This window comes from Microcaecilia unicolor, chromosome 1 (assembly GCF_901765095.1).
Source record: "Microcaecilia unicolor chromosome 1, aMicUni1.1, whole genome shotgun sequence".
Lineage (NCBI taxonomy): Eukaryota > Metazoa > Chordata > Amphibia > Gymnophiona > Siphonopidae > Microcaecilia > Microcaecilia unicolor.
Window position 1 is genome coordinate 376,098,166 of NC_044031.1, and position 20,281 is coordinate 376,118,446.

General features: G+C 43.4%; 1 protein-coding gene across 1 annotated transcript in view; it reads left to right on the forward strand.

Moving 5' to 3' along the window:
* The window catches only part of LOC115474493 (ubiquitin thioesterase otulin-like), a 102,846-nt gene that overhangs the window by 37,217 nt on the left and 45,348 nt on the right, over positions 1-20,281 (forward strand). Inside the window, exons 4-6 of the mRNA XM_030209985.1 lie at positions 4,171-4,485; positions 18,852-18,934; positions 19,987-20,084. Of these exons, the coding sequence (XP_030065845.1) occupies positions 4,171-4,485; positions 18,852-18,934; positions 19,987-20,084 (496 nt within the window). The remainder of the gene's footprint in view (positions 1-4,170; positions 4,486-18,851; positions 18,935-19,986; positions 20,085-20,281) is intronic.

Consider the following 20,281-nt stretch of genomic DNA (forward strand, 5'->3'; position numbering starts at 1 on the left):
GTTTGCAGCTCCTTCATGGTATAATGAAAGATGCCTGAACAAATTGAATTGCAATAGTTTATTCTATTCAGTAGCAGGGAAAGTAACAGTGAATGAAACGAATCATGATCTAAAATTCCTTACTTATGTATCTGCCATAGTACAAAGCAACTTGTCTTGTAACATGCTGAAAGTTGATGGTCATATATATATATAATGCCTAAGTAGTGGAAAGATTCTAATCAGGTAATAGTTATGCCCAATAGGTGTAAATTAGCAGTTAGGCAAAAAAGACGTCCTGTTAGCCAACAGGCCATGGTTTTTTCTGGATGCAGAACTAAGTTATTTTCTGACAACCAACGAGCTATTTTATCTAAACAAATTTGTAAAGAGAAAATTCTGTATTCTTGGGAATGACATGATAGAGGAGGAGGATATCATCGGCATAGAAATTAGCTGGTTCTTGGAATATATACTGTGATGTACTAAGTATATCAGTCCTCTTTATTCATTTAAAGGTGGTTTTTGTTTGCAGAAGAAGGGTTGTGTGTTCTCATTTATGATATACTGTGGTAGAGATGTTCAACATGTAGAGTTGGGCATTACCTAGTGGAATACAAAAACTTTTGCTGTGATTTTAGGTTTGTTGTCAAAATCTCTCACTTTTTTTTTTTTTTTAAACGTGAATTGTGATGCTGAAGCAGTAAATTGTCCATGATTATGTTGCCTTGGGTAGGAGATAACTCATTTGGGCTCTGAGGGCAGTTGGAGGTAAATTAGGCGTGCATGTCTATGGATAGAGTGGATGGCTCGTGTTCTGTGCTTACCGAGTTACTGGTTTTTTTTTTCTTTTTTGGCTCTGAAATTTTATTTATTAGCTGATTTAATCTACAGAATATCTTTTTGACAATTGCTATTGCATTTGATCTACTTCAATATTTTTCCTGTCTTTTCAAGAACACCCAAAGCAGAGTACATAAAAACTTATAAAAACATCAATAAAGTAAGAATCACGTAAAAGTAACAATATCAACAGTGCAGAACACATAACATCCATAGCCTACCTTCAGTAGGTTCTCTTCTATTACACAGCAGACAGAAATAAATGTGTGTGTTTGTTTTTTTAAAGCATGTTGAAACCTACCAAATCTAGCAGATGTTACTAAGTTTGTTCTGTAACAATGGAGTCAAAGAAAATACAGAATGAAAGGGGATGAGACTTGATATACCACCTTTCTGTGGTTACAATGTAATAAGTAGAAAATTACCTTTAAAAGTGGACTAACACAGCTACCACACCACTTTACTGTAGTTACAGTCAAAGTGGTTTACAAATTATATACAGATACTTATTTTGTACCTGGGACAATGGATGGTTAAGTGACTTGCCCAGAGTCACAAGGAGCTGCATGGGAATCGAACCCAGTTCTCCAGGATTAAAGTCCTCAATAACTTTTAAGAGATGTCATAATTTCACTGGAGGAAAGACCACGAGCCTATCTCCCTGAGGTCATAATGCACTTGCAGGCTTTTTCCCTTCTCAGGTTTTCTGTTAGACATGGGCACCATTTGAAAAAGTCTTAAATGCCAGTACTAATAGCTTAAATTGGCCCATTTTGAACTGCTTATAGGCATATCATTTTGCCTCTGTATAGCTTGTTGATACGACACAAAACAAAAAATACTGAGGAGTGGAGTCAAACAACTACCTCAGGAGGGGTGCATGGAAATAGAAGTACCGAATCGGGAGTAAGATCCAGTTTGTCCTGAAGCAGCAGAGTTGACAAGGATGCAATATACCCTGAGTGTTTAGTAGTTCGTGAATTGATGTAATGCAGCCTTCTCCAAGGACAAGCAGGCAATATCATTTTCATAATTGGATAACATCATCTGGTGGAACCCAGTGCGCATGCTGCTCAGCGCACTGGCTCTTTAAGAGGCCTTTGGCAGTATCACACTGCGCATGCATAGATGTTTTCCCACCCGACATGCGAGCGCAGGACCAGCAGTATTCAGTTTTCTATGGAGCAGAGAGGTCACGTTTCTGGGCTGTTTTCAGCATTTTTTTTTAACTTTTGATTTTTTTAGTGTCCTAGTATCCCTAGTGCCTTTTTGCCCAGGTTTGTTTTCTTTATTTTTCAGCTCCAGAGAAGCTTCAGCTGGCACGTCTCTGACCTTGAACCAGTGGTTCAGGAAAGATTTGCGGATGTTCGTGCCAAGGGGATAACCTTTTTGGGAACAAGGTGAAAGGTCGTGGACCTCATTAAGAAACGTTGACATCATTAAGTCCCTCTCTCGGCAGCCTTCTTCTGCGTTCACCTCCTCTTGGAGGTTTTCGGCAGGGCCTAGAAAGAGCACCTACTATTCTCAAAGGCTTAGGTTCACTCCTCTTTCTCCAACGGGACCAGCACCAGTGCTCTTGCCCTTGTAAACTGCGCACCTAAAAGACCCAACCGTCTCCCCAGTCGAAGCAGAGAACAAACTTTTGACTTACTCAAGGACAGCATAGCTTCAATCAAAGTAGCCATTCTTGTCGACCTGCTGGGGGGGGGGGGGGGGGAGGCTAAATTTTTTCCCAGGAAAAGTGGACCTTTGTAACCTCCAACTGGTGAGTCTGCCATGGTTACACATTTCATTGGTGAAAGCATCATCCAAATTGCCCATTGAGAGCATCTTACCTCAACTTTCTGCACAAGCACGTGCTTGCAGAGGAACCCTCCACTCTTCTAAAGACCAGTACAATTGAGCCCATTCTACCAGGGCATGAAGGGAAGGGATTCTACTCCAGGTATTTGTGCCCAAGAAGATGAGGAGGATCGCATCTCATCCTAGACCTCAGTGGCCTGAACAAGTATCTGGTCAAGGAGAAGTTCAGGATTCTTTCCCTAGGCACCCTTCTCTCCATGATTCAGGTAAACGATTGGCTATGCTTTCTGGACTTAAAAGGATGCCCAGTATCTTAAATTTCACATAGGGAAACATCACTTCCAGTATGGGGTTCTACTGTTTGACCTCATGTCATCTCTCAGGGTTTTTACCAAATGTCTAGTGTTAGTCACAGCGTTGCTATGCAGACTAGGAGTGCATGTGTTTCCCTACTTGGACGATGTGCTGATCAAGCACACATCGAAGGAGGGTGCTCACAGAGAATTATTTGGGTGTTGGAGCTACTAACAACTACCCCAAGTCCCACCTCCAACCAGTCCAGTGATTGAAACTCATTGGAGCCCTGCTGGACACGGTACAGGCAGGCCTATGTCTCTAAGATATAAGGATACCTGTCCTCAGATAATACCTGCTACAGGTAAGTAACTTTGCTTTTTCAAGCAACATATATTATTAGAAGAGAATTTCAATAAACTTACCAGAGAAGCTGGAGCCAAACCATAAAAACCTTATAGATAAGGCAGATAACCTTGCTTGCATTGGAAGCCAGTGAAGATTACTTAGCAGAAGAGATGCTGTAATATTTAGGACAGCTAAAATTCATTCTCGCCGCCATGTTCTGAAGTAATTGTAATCTAGTCAGTAACTTCTGATGAAGACCAATAAATTTAGACAAGAAAGTGTCATTGCTTGAGCTACCAAATGTTCTTCATAAAAGAAAGAGCCAATAAATCTTAATTTTTTTTAATTAAAAAAAAATTCCCTCATGATCATACACTTTATCGGGGGCTCAAAAGATAGAGCTGAATTCAAAATAACCCCCATTACACGAGATTGTGCGTTAACTTTCCAGACTAGCTGGCTCTCCTGTTCAGCTGTGTGTATGTGTACTTGAAAGATCTTGTGCTGCATTACTTTTGGGTAATTCTTATGCTGGGTCACTGATGTCCAAATTTGCAATAAATCCAGATCAGTCTACAAGTGTTCTATCTGTACTAGGAGTGTGCAGACAGAAAATTTGTTTTGTTTCCAGGAATGTGTGTGTGTGTGTGTGGTGCGTGCTATTGATAGGAAATGGAAAAACATGAAACTTAATATTTTTTTTTCTGCTCGTTTTGCCAGTGAAGTGATATAGGATATGTCATTTCAAACAAATGCACATCCCTAATTTCTACTAGAGAATGGAAGTGATAGGCAAACCCTTTTCATGTAATTGATTTGTGTTTTAGTTAGGTTCACATTTTGTGCTCCTCTTGCTAATTTAGAACAGCTGTACTTAACTGTATAAATTCTTATCTTCCAAAGGCAAAGAGAGAGCTGTCTTCGTATGAGACATGAAGCTGTTGGACCTCTTGGTGATACAGAACAAGCTAGCCAAGGCACTGCACAACCCCTCTCTGTGTGGAGAGATGTGTTGACTGTTGGTGCTGAACACTGCCATAAGCATGCAGCTGCCCGTATCTCAGAGAGCGGGACCATATCGGAAGGAGAAGCCTCTGTCACTTGTCAAGGAGGTACCACTTATATGGAAGAAGTGAAGTACAGTAGTCCCGTGACAAACTGGAAGGAAAGGCCTAGTAATGGTAGCAACATTGCTGCAGTGGAGTCACCTGTGGACAAGTGAGTTTTCTAAACCCTTTTTTTGATTGTAAAAAGTGGGGGGGGGGGGGGGGGGGGGGGGGGGGTGGGGGGGAGCTTCTGTTGCTTTGTACTTAAGAAAAAAACAAGTTACTGTGGTAAAGTTCTCTTTGAGGTGTATGTTTATAGCAAGTTTAATAAAAGTAGTTACATTCTTTGATATACTTTTCAACAAACAGGTAGAAAAGGTGACGGCAAAAGCTAGAAGGATATTTGGGTGCATAGGGAGAGAAATGACCAGTAGGAAAAAGGAGGTGATGATGCCCCTGTATAAGACTCTGGTAATACCTCATTTGGAATATTGTGTACAGGCTTATTGTGCCCAAACGCAGTTGTATCATGCAGGGGGAGCACCCTCACCTCTCTGCGTGGAGTGCACCTCCGAAGATTAGTTCTTATATACATGCTCTTTGGAGGTGTCCTTTGAGCTTTTGTAAAGACCTGGTGGAATACTCCTGTGCTGGGTAGAGGGGACATTGGTTCTATCGATCAGGTACTCCTGAATCGACTGGGGGCTTTTATGGGCTTTTCAGGACAGATGAGCTTACCTTTAAGAAAGTTCTGCTTGTTTGCATGAAAAAGTATTCTGAAGTACTGGCCCTCTCAGGACTCACCTAACTTTTGGCATTGTAGAAATCAAATTCATCTCCTGGCAGTGTGAGAGGCTCGAGATGCTAGAGGCTCACCTAAATGCAAAAACTGTTGTCTACGAATTTGGGGCCCACATCTGCAAACATTATCTCCTAGGAGGTGTAGTATGATTTTGTGTGAGTAAGCTCCATGTTAATCTAGGGACCTTGGAGGTTATGGGAGGCTGAGAATGTATATATGTTTTTCTTCCTTGGACAGTGCTGGTGCTGTGGAGATTGAGCTTCCATATAGTAGTGTGGAGAGGGTACAAGACACAGACTCTCGAGATGCTTATGGTAGTCAGTGAGGGTGCAGCTGAAGTTTGCAACTATTAATGGAGGTTTGACCAGCACACGGTGGAGGGTGGGAATTTAGGAGACTAGTAATGGGGGATAGGAGGCGGGAGGCTTTTCTGTATGCTTTCACTATTTTCATTATGCAAGTTTCAGGAGGGTGGGGATGAAAATTGTAAAAAATGTTGATAGGCAATTATTTGTTACTGTTGCATACATTATGTTTGGTTCTTGGTCATCAATAAAAAAAATGTTAAAGTAGAATATTGTATACAGTTCTGTAGACCACACCTTCAAAAAAATATAAACATGATGGAGCTGGTCTAGAGAGTGGCTACTAAAATGGTCAGTGGCATTGCATGGAGACAGATTTAAAGATCGCTATATGTATACTTTGGAAGAAGGGCTGGGGGGGGGGGGAAGATATGATAGAAACATTTAAATACCTATGTGGCATAAATGCACAGGAGGTGAGTCTCTTTCAGTTGAAAGGAAGCTCTGGAACGAGGGGGCATAGGATGGAAGTGAAAGACTCAGAAGTAACTTGAGGAAATACTTCTTCATGAAAAGGGTGGTGAATTCGTGGAATGGCCTTCCAGTGGAAGTGGTGGAGATGAAAACAGTATCTGAATTCAAAAAAGCCTGGGACAAGTACATGGGAACTCTAAGGGAGTGATCGGGAAAGTAGATGGCTTGAATGGGCAGCCTGGATAGGCCATAGGTCTTGATATGCCATTTTTCTATGTTTCTATATGTGTATTTACATTGTAAAATATGTGCATGTGTTTGAGGGACAAAGTGGTCATTCACCATTTATCTTCAGTTATATGTTATGGATTATTGACCGATTCCTGTGAAGAAGTTTAACCTACTTTTGATTTGTATACACATTAAAGATAAGTGAATACTTTTGAAATATTTATAGTAATGATACAAAGAAATAACGTTTGAGAAGATAAAAATACATTTAAAAAAATTTTGGACCGACGAGGAACTTTGGATGTTTATCACGCCGGCTTAGTGAAGATTGAAAACGCTGATCTTATTGTGATGGTTCTTTGAAAAGATAGTAAAGTCAGTAGTAGATAGCATTTATTTGTATTTGTGGATTATTGACTGACAACATGTACTGATGTATTAACTCTCCATAGAAATCTTAATGTGTTTTGACAGCTGTATCTCAGATCCCCCCCACCATGTGAATAGTAATCTCTCCTGTTTTACAGTTGAGGTTGTTCTGTCCTCTTTGTCCTTTTACAGTCCTCAATCTCTGATCTGCTATACCTAAGAGATTACAGGCTTAGGCCCAGATGCATCAACCATACGTAAAAAAATCTAAAACGTTAAAGTCCTTAACGAATTTGAAAAAACGAAGCATGCAGCAAAAAAACAAGTCGCACATGTTTGGTGCGGTACTGAAAAGTACAATGTGTCAAAGATTCGTAATCCTCGTCGGTAATCAGCCCCTAAAGCATGCGCAGAGCAGCCAATCGTTATGCTGGCTGCTCTGCGCATGCCACAAACGTCCAAAACGGCAACAACAACAACAACAAAAAAAACCAAACAGTGGCTCCCCGCTTCCCTCTGCATAAAATAAAAAACGAACACAAAATCGAAAAAGGATTGGGAGGGGACAAAGGCGCTCGTCAGAAGCATCCTGTATGGACGGCCTTGCCCCCCCCCCCCCCCCCCCCGAGGTCGCTACTGCTCCCCGCTTCTGCTCGTATAAAATACAAAATTAAAACAAAACTGAATAGTTTAGCAGCCCCGGTCCCCCTCCCTTCCTGTCTCTCTCTGTACGCCTTCTCCCATAGCCCCGCCCCCTGAGCTCATCACCACCGCTCCCCCCCCCCCTACCGGACTCCCCCCTCCGCTTTACCAACCCGCACAGCGCCTCTCCCCTCTTGTGTGAAGGCGCTGCACGGGTTGGAACAGCTGATCGGCGATCACCGCTGCCTCCTCCGTCTCTTTGTTCTTCCTGGGCCCGCCCTCCTCTGACGGGCCGGTAAAGCGGAGGGGGGTCCCCTCTTACCCTTCCTCTCCAAGTTACTTGAGCGTGCCGTTCACAGCCGCTGCCTTGATTTTCTCTCCTCTCTGCCGTCCTTGATCCGCTTCAATCCGGCTGTCGCCCTCTACATTCGACTGAAACAGCGCTTTCTAAAGTCTGTAATGATCTATTCCTCGTCAAATCCAAAGGCCATTACTCCATCCTTATCCTGCTCGATCTATACTCTGCTTTTGACACTGTCAATCATAGTCGTCTTCTTGCCACACTGTCCTCATTTGGATTTCACGGCTCTGTTCTTTCCTGGTTCTCCTCTTATCTCTCCCACCGTACCTTCAGAATATATTCTGGTGGATCATCCTCTACCCCTGTCCCACTCTCAGTTGGAGTTCCTCAGGGATCTGTCCTTGGCCCCCTTCTTTTTTCCATTTACACTTCTTCCCTGGGCTCTCTGATCTCATCTCACGGTTTCCAGTACCATCTTTATGCCGACGACACTCAGCTCTATCTCTCCACACCTGACATTACTGCTGAAACCCAGGCCAAAGTTTCAACCTGCTTGACCTACATAGCTGCCTGGATGTCACATGGCCAAAACTGAGCTTATTGTCTTTCCCCCCCCAAGCCCACCTCGCCCCTCCCCCCATTCTCTATTTCAGTAGATGGCACCCTCATCCTCCCTGTCTCATCTGTTCGCAACCTAGGAGTCATCTTTGATTCCTCCCTCTCTTTTTCTGCTAATATCCAGCAGACAGCCAAAACCTGTCACTTCTTTGTCTACAACATTAGCAAAATTCGCCCCTTACTCTCTGAATACGCTACCAGAACGCTTATCCAAACCCTTGTCACCTCTCTCTTGGATTATTGCAATTTGCTTCTCACTGGTCTTCCGCTCAGCCACCTCTCATCTCTCCAGTCTGTCCAAAATCCTGCGGCATGACTTATTTTCCGCCAAAATCGTTTTACCCACACTAGCCCATTCCTCAAGTCACTTCACTGGCTCCCTGTCCTCTTCCGCATACAGTTCAAACTTCTGTTACTGACCTTTAAGTGCATCCATTCTGCAGCTCCCCATTACCTCTCCTCTCTCATCACTCCCTACATTCCTCCCTGTAATCTCCGCTCGCTAGACAAATCTCTCTTGTCGTCCCCCTTCTCTTCCACTGCTAATTCCAGGCTTTGTCCCTTTTCCCTCGCGGCACCTTATGCCTGGAATAGACTTCCTGAGCCTGTACGTCTAGCTCCATCTCTACCTGTTCTCAAATCTATGCTGAAAACCCACCTTTTCACCACTGCTTTTGGCTCCTAGCTACTACTCATTTGCCTCCCCTTGTTCCTTCTCACCCAGTACTTCCCTCGCCCTTAATTGTCTTGTCTTAATTGACTTAATTGTTTTAATTGACATCACCCTTAATTGTCTTGTCTGTATTACTTTTAGATTGTAAGCTCTATTGAGCAGGGACTGTCTCTCTATGTCAGGTGTTCAGCGCTGCGTGCGTCTGGTAGCGCTATACAAATGTTAATAATAATCAAGATTTGATTCTGTAAACTAAAATTGATCTACCTTGTTTGTTATCTCTTCTCCACATCTGCCCTTTGAATCTTTGTTCATGCTCTCATGATTTCAAGCCTGGACTAATGCATAGCTCTCCTCCTCCTTACCTGTGCATTATTGTAGTTGTAGTTGTTTCTATATTCCTCTTTCCTCGTTTTTAGTCATTCTAGATAGGGCTGTTAATCACAGAATTGCAATTAACTCATTAATCATGATTTAAAAAAATGTAATTGCTATTGGTGATTAACCGGCCTCCCTCTCTCCCTGCTGTGTCTGGATGCCCGGTCTGGCATCTCTTCCTCCCCTCCTATACCGTCAGCTCTCCTATCCTGTCCCCTCCCCTTCCCTCCCCTCCTGGTTTACCTTGTTGTTTACAGTAAATCTTTGCCTTGCCGTGCAGTGGCAGCATATTGAAATTGCTGCCTTGGCCTTCTCCAGGCCTTTCCTTCTGACCCATCCCACCCCCTTCTGATGTGACTTCCTGTTTTCAGAGGGGGGTGGCTGGTCAGAATGAAAGGCCCGATGCAGTCCCAGGCAGTGTTTCAGTACGCTTCCTCTGCAGGGCGAAGGCTCACTGTTAAATAACAAGGTAAACGGGGAGGGGAGAGACGGCGAATGGGGGAGAATTGGGATGGCTAATCCTAAATATAACACATTGTAGTAGTCTTAACCATGTCAATATTAGATTCTGTACCTCCATTCTGAAATCATAAAGATACAACATAGGTTTCAATTTACTAATCACCTGCAACTGAAAAAAAAATATATAATTTCACAACCTGTCCAACTTGTTCCTGAAACAGCAACAAGGAATCAGCACCCAAACTCTTCACCTGTGGCTTCACAGCACAGATATCTCATCCAGCATATAGTTCACACAAGGAGACAAATTCACATTCCTACCTACCATCATAACTTCAGACTTCAGTTTTACATAAATCTAGGAAATGATGCAAGTATATGGCACTTCTCCTTCTGAGCCCCTTTCTAGCTACTAAAGTCATTTCACAGGCCATATTTATGATGATTTGCAGCAGCAAGTTTGAAAAGTCTGTGGAAACAAGTGTCAAGGGCCAGTTGATGTAGTGTATCTAGATTTTCAGAAAGTTTTTGACAAAATTCCTCATGAGAGACTGTTGAGAAAATTTAAAAGTCGTGGGATAGGAGGCAGTGCATTGGTTATCGGACAGAAAACAGAGGGTAGGGTTAAATTGCCATTCCTCTCAGTGGAGGAGGGTGAATAGTGGCGTACTGCAGGGATCTGTACAGGGACTGGTGCTATTTAATATGTTTATAAATGATCTGGAAATTGGAACAAGTGAAGCAATTGAATAGTTTTGTGTCATCTGCAAATTTAAAGCTGTCAAAACACAAACGGACTGTGAAAAATTGCAGTAAGGAAACTGGCAGACTGGGCATCCAGCTGGCAGATGAAATGTAATGTGGACAAATGCAAAGTGATGCACATTGGGAAGAATAATCTGAATCATAGTTACCTAATGCTAGGGTCCACCTTAGGAGTCAGCACTCAAGAAAATGATCTCGGTGTCATTGTAGACAATACTCTGAAATCCTCTGCACAGTGTGCAGTGGGAAGAGAAAAAAAAAGCAAACAGGATGCTAGGGTTTATTAGGAAAAGGGATGGTAAATAATACCAAGAATATTGTAATGCCTCTGTATTGCTCCACGCAGAAGAATTTACGCGCACATCTTTATAGAATAGCAACTATAAAGATGTGTGTGTAAATTCCAATTATTGCCAATTAGCACCAATAATTTAGATCCTGAGATCAACGAGGATGAAACCTCCCGCCTTCTTTCCTCCTCGAAATGCACCACCTGTTCCTCCGATCTCATCCCCACCAACGTACTTAACACCATCTCCCAAACTGTCACCCCCTCCATCTGTCGCATCCTTAACCTCTCTCTCTCCACTGCAACTGTCCCTGACACCTTCAAGCACGCCGTAGTCACACCTCTCCTAAAAAAACCATCACTTGACCCTACCTGCCCCTCCAACTACCGCCCCATTTCTCTCCTACCCTTCCTCTCCAAAATACTTGAGCGCGCCGTTCACAGTCGCTGCCTTGATTTTCTCTCCTCTCATGCCATCCTCGATCCACTTCAATCCGGTTTTCGCCCTCTACATTCGACAGAAACAGCACTCTCTAAAGTCTGCAACGACCTGCTCCTCGCCAAATGCAGAGGCCACTATTCCATCCTCATCCTCCTCGATCTATCCGCGGTGTTTGACACTGTCAATCATGATTTACTTCTTGCCACACTGTCCTCTTTTGGGTTCCAAGGTTCTGTCCTCTCCTGGTTCTCCTCTTATCTCTCCCACCGCACCTTCAGGGGTTTTTTTTTTTTGTTACATTTGTACCCCGCGCTTTTTCATGGATCTTCCTCCACTCCCATCCCACTATCTGTTGGAGTTCCCCAGGGATCTGTCCTTGGACCCCTTCTCTTCTCAATCTACACCTCTTCCCTAGGCTCACTGATCTCATCTCATGGTTTTCAGTATCATCTTTATGCTGATGACACCCAGCTATATCTCTCCACACCAGACATCACCGACGAGACCCAGGCCAAGGTATCGGCCTGCTTATCCAGCATTGCTGCCTGGATGTCCAACCGCCACCTGAAGCTGAACATGTCCAAAACCGAGCTCCTTGTCTTTCCACCTAAACCCACTTCTCCTCTTCCTCCATTCTCTATCTCAGTTGATAACACCCTCAACCTCCCCGTCCCATCTGCCCGCAACCTCGGAGTCATCTTTGACTCCTCCCTCTCCTTCTCTGTGCATATCCAACAGACTGCCAAAACCTGTCGCTTCTTCCTCTTCAACATCAGCAAAATTCGCCCTTTCCTTTCTGAGCACACCACAAGAAACTCTCATCCACGCTCTCATTACCTCTCGCCTTGACTACTGCAACTTACTCCTCACCGGCCTCCCACTTAGCCATCTATCCCCCCTTCAATCTGTTCAGAACGCTGCCGCACGTCTTATATTCCGCCAGAACCGATATACTCATATCACCCCTCTCCTCAAGTCACTTCACTGGCTTCCGATCAGTTACCGCATACAATTCAAGCTTCTCCTCCTTACCTACAAATGCACCCGGTCTGCGGCTCCTCACTACCTCTCTACCCTCATCTCCCCTATGTTCCCACACGTAACCTCCGCTCACAGGACAAATCCCTCCTTTCTGTACCCTTCTCCACCACTGCCAACTCCAGGCTCCGCTCATTCTGCCTTGCCTCACCCTATGCCTGGAACAATCTTCCTCAACCCCTACGCCAAGCCCCTTCCCTACCCATCTTCAAATCTCTGCTTAAAACTCACCTCTTCAATGCTGCTTTCGGCACCTAACCTTTCGAGAAATATAGTATTTCTCTACACTTGTCTTTTAGATTGTTCACTTCTCTAGATTTACACCTGTCTTTTAGATTGTACACTTGTCTTTAGATTGTACACCTGTCTTTTAGATTGTACACCTGTCTTTTAGATTGTACACTTGTCTTTAGATTGTACACCTGTTTTTTAGATTGTAAGCTCCTTGAGCAGGGACTGTCCTTCCATGTTAAATTGTACAGCGCTGCGTAACCCTAGTAGCGCTTTAGAAATGTTAAGTAGTAGTAGTAGTATTACAGGTAGTTCCTCGTTCAATTATGGTGTCACCACTTTCCATTCATTTTCTCCCTCCCCTCCCTCCCCTCCCTCCCCTCCCCTCTTCAGGAATTTAATACTCTGCTCCGGGCCACTGGATTTAACGTATCCCAGAAAGGTGCCAAAGTCTTACAAAATATGTCTCCTTTTTTGCTGGCTAAATCAGCTATGTCTCTTCGCTCCAGGGAACACACACAAATCAATGTGGAATGCCACTGGGCTATCGTAGGACTCTCTGGTCCTAGCCAATGCTGTAGAATCACCTTTTTCCCCATCAGAGTTGCCCATTGGAGAAACGCTGTTAGGCCTGTCTTCATTTGTCCTTGTATAATAAACCCCCCAAATAACTGTTTAGGGGACGGGGTCCACTTAACTCCCCACATACCAGATACATGCTTTGCCATGTCCCTCCAGAACCTTTGTATCCCAGGGCACCACCAAAACATGTGTCCCAAATGTGCTCCCCACTTCCCACACTCAGGGCAACTGTCTAAGCTTGTCAGAGTGGCCCGATGGGCTCTCTTTGGTGATATGTGGAGGCGTAATGTGAATTTGTACTGTACTTCCCACCAACCCACACTTGTGTGCGCAATTTTGAGTGCTATAGATGGAATTAGGGGTAGCTAATAATATGGTTGAATGTGCACTCTCATCTGATCGTTGTTGAGTTGTAAATTATCATCTCTTATATTGTCAGTGCAAGAGCCTAGCATAGATTGCTTGGATTTTAATGGTGATGTGACTTTTTTTTTTTTTTTAATTTTGGACACTTTCTGTGGTAACATGACCTTGTTTTTAATTTTGGATTTTTTTTTTTTTTACATTTTATATTCTTTTGAAAGAAGATGCACTCTTAATGACATTACTCCCTTTATGACATAAGGGGAAAATGATCAAAACAAACATTTCATGGAAATGACATGAAACAAAAATTTTCTGGCCATACAGCCCTTGTAACCAGCTAGTTAATGAAAGTAGCGTACAGTAGACAGAAGAAGGGATTTGGAGATCAATCAACATGAGAGAGGCGGTGCCGTTTCTTCCGTAGGGTCAGTGTTACAGCATTAGGGGGCTTAGAAACCGCTTGAGAGGAAGTGGTAAATGGAGTTCACTCTCAGGAAACAGGGTGTTACTAGTGGTGTGCTACAAGGATTGGTTCTTGGTCCAGTTCTCTTTTTAACATTTTTATAAGCAATACTGTGGGCTGTCAGCAAAAGGGTTGACCCCTCTGATGGTGTGGATAACATGAGGGCTTTAGCAGAGCTTGAAGGATGGTCTAGAATTTTATAGCTCAGATTTAATGCTAAAAAAAAAAACCTGAGGGATTAGTACATTATGGGAGAGTGAAGTATGTCTGTGCACGAAAGAGGAATGGGACTTGGGTGTGATCATATGTGATGATCTTAAGGTGCCCAAACAGATAGAAAAGTCCCTTGGGTGGATAGGGAAAGAAATTGCCAGCAGCAAAAAGATGATAGTGTCTCCGTATAAGTCTCTATTGAGATCTCATTTAGAGTTCTGTGTACATTTCTGGAGACCACACTTTCAAAAAGATATAAACGGGATGGAATCAGTCCGGAGGGCAGCTACTAAAATGGTCAGTGGTCTTTGTCATAAAGTGTATGGAGGCAGACTTAAAGATCTCAATGAATATTTTGGAAGAAAGGCACGAGACGGGTAGACAGAGAGATATTTAAATACCTTTGTGGTATAAATGCACAAGAAGCAAGTCTTTCAACTGGAAGTAAGCTCTGGAATGAGAGGGCCTAGGATGACGATAAAAGGTGATAAATTCGGGAGTAATCTGCTTCTTTATGGAAAGGGTTGTGGATGTGTCGAGTGTCCTATGGTGGTGGTGATGACGACGGTTGTATCTGAATTCAAGAAAGCATGGGACAAGCACATAGGATCTCCTAGGGGAGAGGAAGGGATAGGAGATTATATAGATGGGCAGACTGGATAGGCCTTGTGGTCTTTATGTTCTGTCACTTTGTGTTTCTAGGTTTCTAAGGGTGCCTTTTACAGACTGGTGCTACCGATTAGCGGTGCGCTGAATGTGAAGAAGCCCATTCATTTCCCATGAGTTTCATATTAGCAAACGCAAATCGGTAGTGCTGCTTTGTAAAAGGAGCCTTAAATTAGATGCTCAGATTTCTCCCTTGTTTTCAGACAAATGTAGAAACCTCAGTTCATCTGAAATTTCACCTAAATATAGGAGCTTAAATCTTATACTCTTAAATTTTAATGGCCATTCCTTTTGCTTAATTATAGGCACCTAATTTAGGGCCCCTTTTACCAAGCTGCAGCAAAAGGGGGCCTGTTCTGACGTTGGTTGTGTGTTTCTGACGTGTGCCGAGGCCCCCTTTTTTCCGCAGCAGGTAAAAGGGACTTCTTTTTTTTTTTTTAAAGAAATGACCACTCGGCAAGTGCTTCACTTGCCGCAAGGCCGTTTGGGGGGGGGGGGGAGAGCCCTTACTACCACCCTTTGAGGTGACGGTAAGGGCTCCCATGCTAACCCATTGGTAACCATGCCCGATTATCGCTGGGTGCACACTGGCACTACAAAAATAACAATATTTTTGTAGCGCCAGATATGACGGTGCACTGGCGGTAGTTCCTTTTTAGTGAGCAGTAAGCCTGCGTTGGGCTTACCGCCGCTTTGTAAAAGAGACCCTTAGAGCCTTAGGTTCTAACTAAGCTCCTAACTTTTGCCACTTTTTCCTAAAAACAAGTTCACTGTGACTGTAGTAAATTTTCAGTAAGACCTATCGAGGAGCATAAACTGTTTGGATACAGACTTCAGTGCTTGTAGCTTGAGGCTTCCAAAACATTCTTATAGATCTGATTGCCTCTAGAACTGGCTAATGATGTAGAACTTTTTTGGTTGTAATGCTCTCATTGTATTGTGCTAATGATTTCCTAAAGAATACATCAACTAAATGGACATTTACATTTCTGCATAGAATGCCCATATAATCTGTCGGAGAAGAAATAATTTTGAAAATGGAAATCCTCATGTTTGTCATGTCTCTTAGCTGTGCCTCATCTAACTGTGGTGATGACAACCTATTTTTATAAGGCAGCATTCAGATTGGAAGATTGTGTTACTGCAGGGTATATTAAGTTGTAAATAGTATCTTGGTGGAGGGAGTACTGTGGTGTGGTATAGCTTATTATTGGGTAGTGTAGAAATTATCCAAAACCTGTTTTGTACCACTAGAGGGCCCTCATTTCCATGGAACAAAAAGGCTGAGCCTTCCTATTTTCAGTTTTAGTTCTGAAGCTGTTGTGAATCTTCCACAGTGACTAATTTCCTTAGGAGTTTATAAATTATAAATGTATCATAGGAATGGAGGAGTGGCCTAGTGGTTAGGGTGGTGGACCTTGGTCCTGGGGAACTGAGGAACTGAGTTCGATTACCACTTCAGGCACAGGCAGCTACTTGTGACTCTGGGCAAGTCACATAACCCTCCATTGCCCCAGGTACAAATAAGTACCTGTATACAATATGTAAGCTGCATTGAGCCTGCCATGAGTGGGAAAGCGCGGGGTACAAATGTAACAAAAATAAGAAATATATCCTGTTTGTGGAAAGAGAAAATCCTGCAAATTGATAATTAGAAAATGTTTTCTAGGGCTGCATTTCAATGAACATTTTTAATTATGATTAATCAGACAAAGGATTTGTATTTACTTATTTATTTCCCACTGTCGTCCCTTGTGACTCTGGGCAAGTCACTTAACTCCCCTATTGCCCCAGGTACAAAATAAATACCTGTATATATGTAAACTGCTTTGACTGTAATCTCAGAAAAGGCGGTATACAAATCCCATCCATTTCCCTTTCCTGAAGGACTGATATCTCCCACCCCTATATCCAACATCTCTTTCCCTCTTCTCTTTTCCCAGATCCATTATCTTTCTTCCCAGGGATCCATTCTTTCTCTCTTCCCTTCCTTCCTTCCTCTCATTGACCAGCACCTCTTCCTCCCTACCCTCTACCTCGACCCAAAGTTAGTGGTGATCAGCACCAAGCTCTTCTCCTGGCTGCTGGATCTCACTGCCTTGGTCATATGGAGTGGAGGAGTGGCCTAGTGGTTAGGGTGGTGGACTTTGGTCCTGGGGAACTAAGGAACTGAGTTCGATTCCCAGCACAGGCAGCTCCTTGTGACTCTGGGCAAGTCACTTAACCCTCCATTGCCCCATGTAAGCCGCATTGAGCCTGCCATGAGTGGGAAAGCGCGGGGTACAAATGTAACAATAAAATAAAAATAAATAGCTTCAATATGTGGCCCCTCCAGTTCTGTTCGTGGATCTGCAGCTCACTCCCCTCCCCTCCCCTCCATCTGGGGTTCATATCCCCCCCCCCCCAATCTGTAGGTCTACCCAGTGGCATTCCTTGGCCACCCGAGGCAGAAAGCCACTACGCCCCCCCCCCCCCCCCCCAGGTGCATTCATCTTACCTGCTGGGGTGCTGGGAGCAGCCGCGCGGCTGTCAGCTCCGCTGGTTCCCTGCTCCCTCTGCCCTGGAACAGGAAGTAACAGCAGAGGGAGCAGGGAACCAGCGGAGCCAACAGCTGCGGTTGCTCCCTGCACCCCTCCTGCAGCGTGCACCCGGGGCGGACCACCCCCACTGCCATGCCCTCGGTACGCCACTGGAGCTACTGTAAAGGTGGTCTTCTGTTGGTTCCTGGAAGTGGCAGCATTGTTTATATGCTGCCTGTGGCCTGCCCCAAAGCTTTCACTGTGGCTTGTCCTGCCTCTGACATCACTTCTTTTTTTTCTGCATGGGAGGGATGGGTCAGAGCAGTGATTTTTCAAACTTTTTCATCTCGCGGCACACTTACAAGGTGCAAAAATTGTCAAGGTACACCACTGGAATCTAACCCATACCTGCCTGTCCCCGCTAAGATACATTCCATCCCTACGAGTAATCTCCATCCCCACCCATACCTGTAACCTTCAGAAATAGTTAATTCATTTAATTGTGCAACTGAAATACATTAGAACACCAGTATACCTGCTACTGGGAAACTAGAACAAGATGCAGACAAAAACTGAAAGCAGAGATACCAGACTCTGCATATCGTGCAACACTAGAGAAATAGAATGTGTTCTCCTGTACAGTGCAAATAAAGTCGACAGTTCAGTTGCTAAGCTGAAAATAAAATCATTTTTCCTACCTTTGTAGTCTGGTGATTTTATTATTCCAATCATCTTGTTCCCAATCTTTGGGTCTGCTTTCCTCTGTCTGTGCCCTTAACTCTGTTTCCAGGGCCTCCTTTCCATTTGCAAATTCTTTTCTAACCTCCTGCCCTATGTCTGTCTGGTTCTGATCTTTCATATTCAACTTTCTTCAATTTTTCTGTCTCCTTCTCAAATCTATCTTGTTTTCCCCTCTCTCTTCCCTTCATGTGCAGCCTGTCTTCTCTTCCCTCCCACACAAGTGCAGCCTGTCTTCTCTTCCCTCCCACACAAGTGCAGCCTGTCTCCCCTCTTCCCTACACTCCCACACATGTGCAGCCTGTCTCCCCTCTTCCCTCCCAAACATGTATGTTGCAAGCAACTTTTAGAACATGCCTTCCTCTGACCATCCCGAAGCTTTCCCTCTGTCTCGTCAGAAGGAAGGACCCCAGGGCTGACCAAGGAAGTCCTGTTCTAATACCCTGCCAGCAACCCACTAAGTATGAAGATTGTGGTGCAGAGGAGATAGACCTGAAAGGTGGGAGGAAGAGATCATAAGCATTGCGTGATTTGCCTGAATAACTGGAGGGGTTTCCCCAGACTCTCCGTGGCACACTTGAGGAGTAGCCGTGGCACACTGAAAAACGCTGGGTCAGAGGGAAAGCTTTGGACCAGGCTGTGAGCAGCATATGTGCAACGCTGCTGCTGGCAAGGATCAACAGAAGACTACCTTTAAGGTAGACTGGCGCAGGTTTGAGTGATGTTGAAACTTGGGTGGGGTGGAACATGTCTAATTATGCCGAGAACAGGGGTTGGTAATGGAAGAGAGTAGAAGAGATATTTGAAGGAGTTGCCACAAAGCACATTTTTTAAAAAATGCGCTTAATTTTTAAAATCATGCTTCCTGATTAATACGTTAATCGCGGAGTTAGCTACGATTAAAATGCAGCTGTAGTTTGCCACACTGTAGCTGTTGATCTGTGTAACCATTTGTCTGTCTGGAATTACAGCGAAGACATATACCGAGATGCAGAAGAAATAGAAAAAGAAAACCGAGCCAAAGGATCGCCTCCTTTTGAAGATGATTCTTCAGGTACCTCTTTATAAACTAATCTTTCTTCATATTTATCTCTTTGGGATCAGAGAAGCATGTGTGTATTTCTGCATTATTAGTTGTAGCAGCACATGTCAGCTGAATCCTGATCATTAAAAAAAACGTTGTATTCTGCTGACAAGCTATTAAAAAAATTTTTTTTTTTTTAAAGAAATTTGACAAAGTCAAAGTTAATTCCCTATTTGGGAATCCTTGATGTCAGCAAATTCCACACCATGGATTGTGTAAGAAAGGAACAGAAAACAGATTTACAATTTAAAATTTTTTTTTAAATCACCTTTGTTTTCATATGCCTCTTGCTCAAAAACAGAACATTTTAAACCTAAATGTAGAATTAAGCTAAATTCATATTCCATTTAGATGGATTTCAGGAAATTTTGGTTTTTGAATCAGCGTATCACACCTATGTTGATGTACATTCAGGGAAAATATTGGCATTAGCATAGTGAGAAAGCTATCTCTCTGTTAAAATTTAAGTTAATGATAGAGTATTGCTCTGGGTACAGTAATATGAATGCTAAAGATGGACTTGCTATTCACAAAGAGTCTAGGCTATTTACCAGACTTTCTGGCCCCCTACTTTGTCGCTGTGGTCATTCCTCTCCTACTCTTGCTCTTTCTTCTGCTGGGGATATCAATCCTGGTCCAATTCAGCTCTCATCTTACTCGTGTAAGTGACACCACAATGTCTCCAATCTTTTGTACTGCTGCCATTTGTTCCCTTTATTGTTCAGCCTCCAGAAGCCAACTAATGAATAATACAAGTAATCAAAACTTTCATTGTAAAACTGAAAGTGGTAATCTTGGAAAATGTAGTTTAGCTTAGGGATGTGCTGCAGTATGATAAAATCAGGTATTGGGTTAATGATGAACAGACTCTCTTTTTGACACACACAGTAATATTCTGTCCTAATGCCTTATCCATTTGTATGCTGCCTAAAATACAATAGTGTTTTGACCAATTTACTAAATGTGGCCCTGTGCTATGCTTCACATGTTAATCTACATATTGTTTGTGTTTTATCTGTCAGGCGAAAATAAGCTCAGTGTGACACCAGAAATAGATATTGTAGAATACTGTAAGAAAGAATGGAGGGGAAATACAGAAGTATCCAAACGCATGAAAAAGGTAAGAAGAATGCAACAGTGGTGCTCAGTTACAGCTTCATGTAGAAAACAACATAGGAAACATGTTCTGAGATGTTGGCTATTGCTCAAGAAATACATTATGCTGATAGGAAAGAAGTGAATGTAACCATGAAAGGGTTACCCACCAAGTTTAGTAGTTTCAATTAGAACTGGCCTCAGGTGGGGTAGGGGGATTGA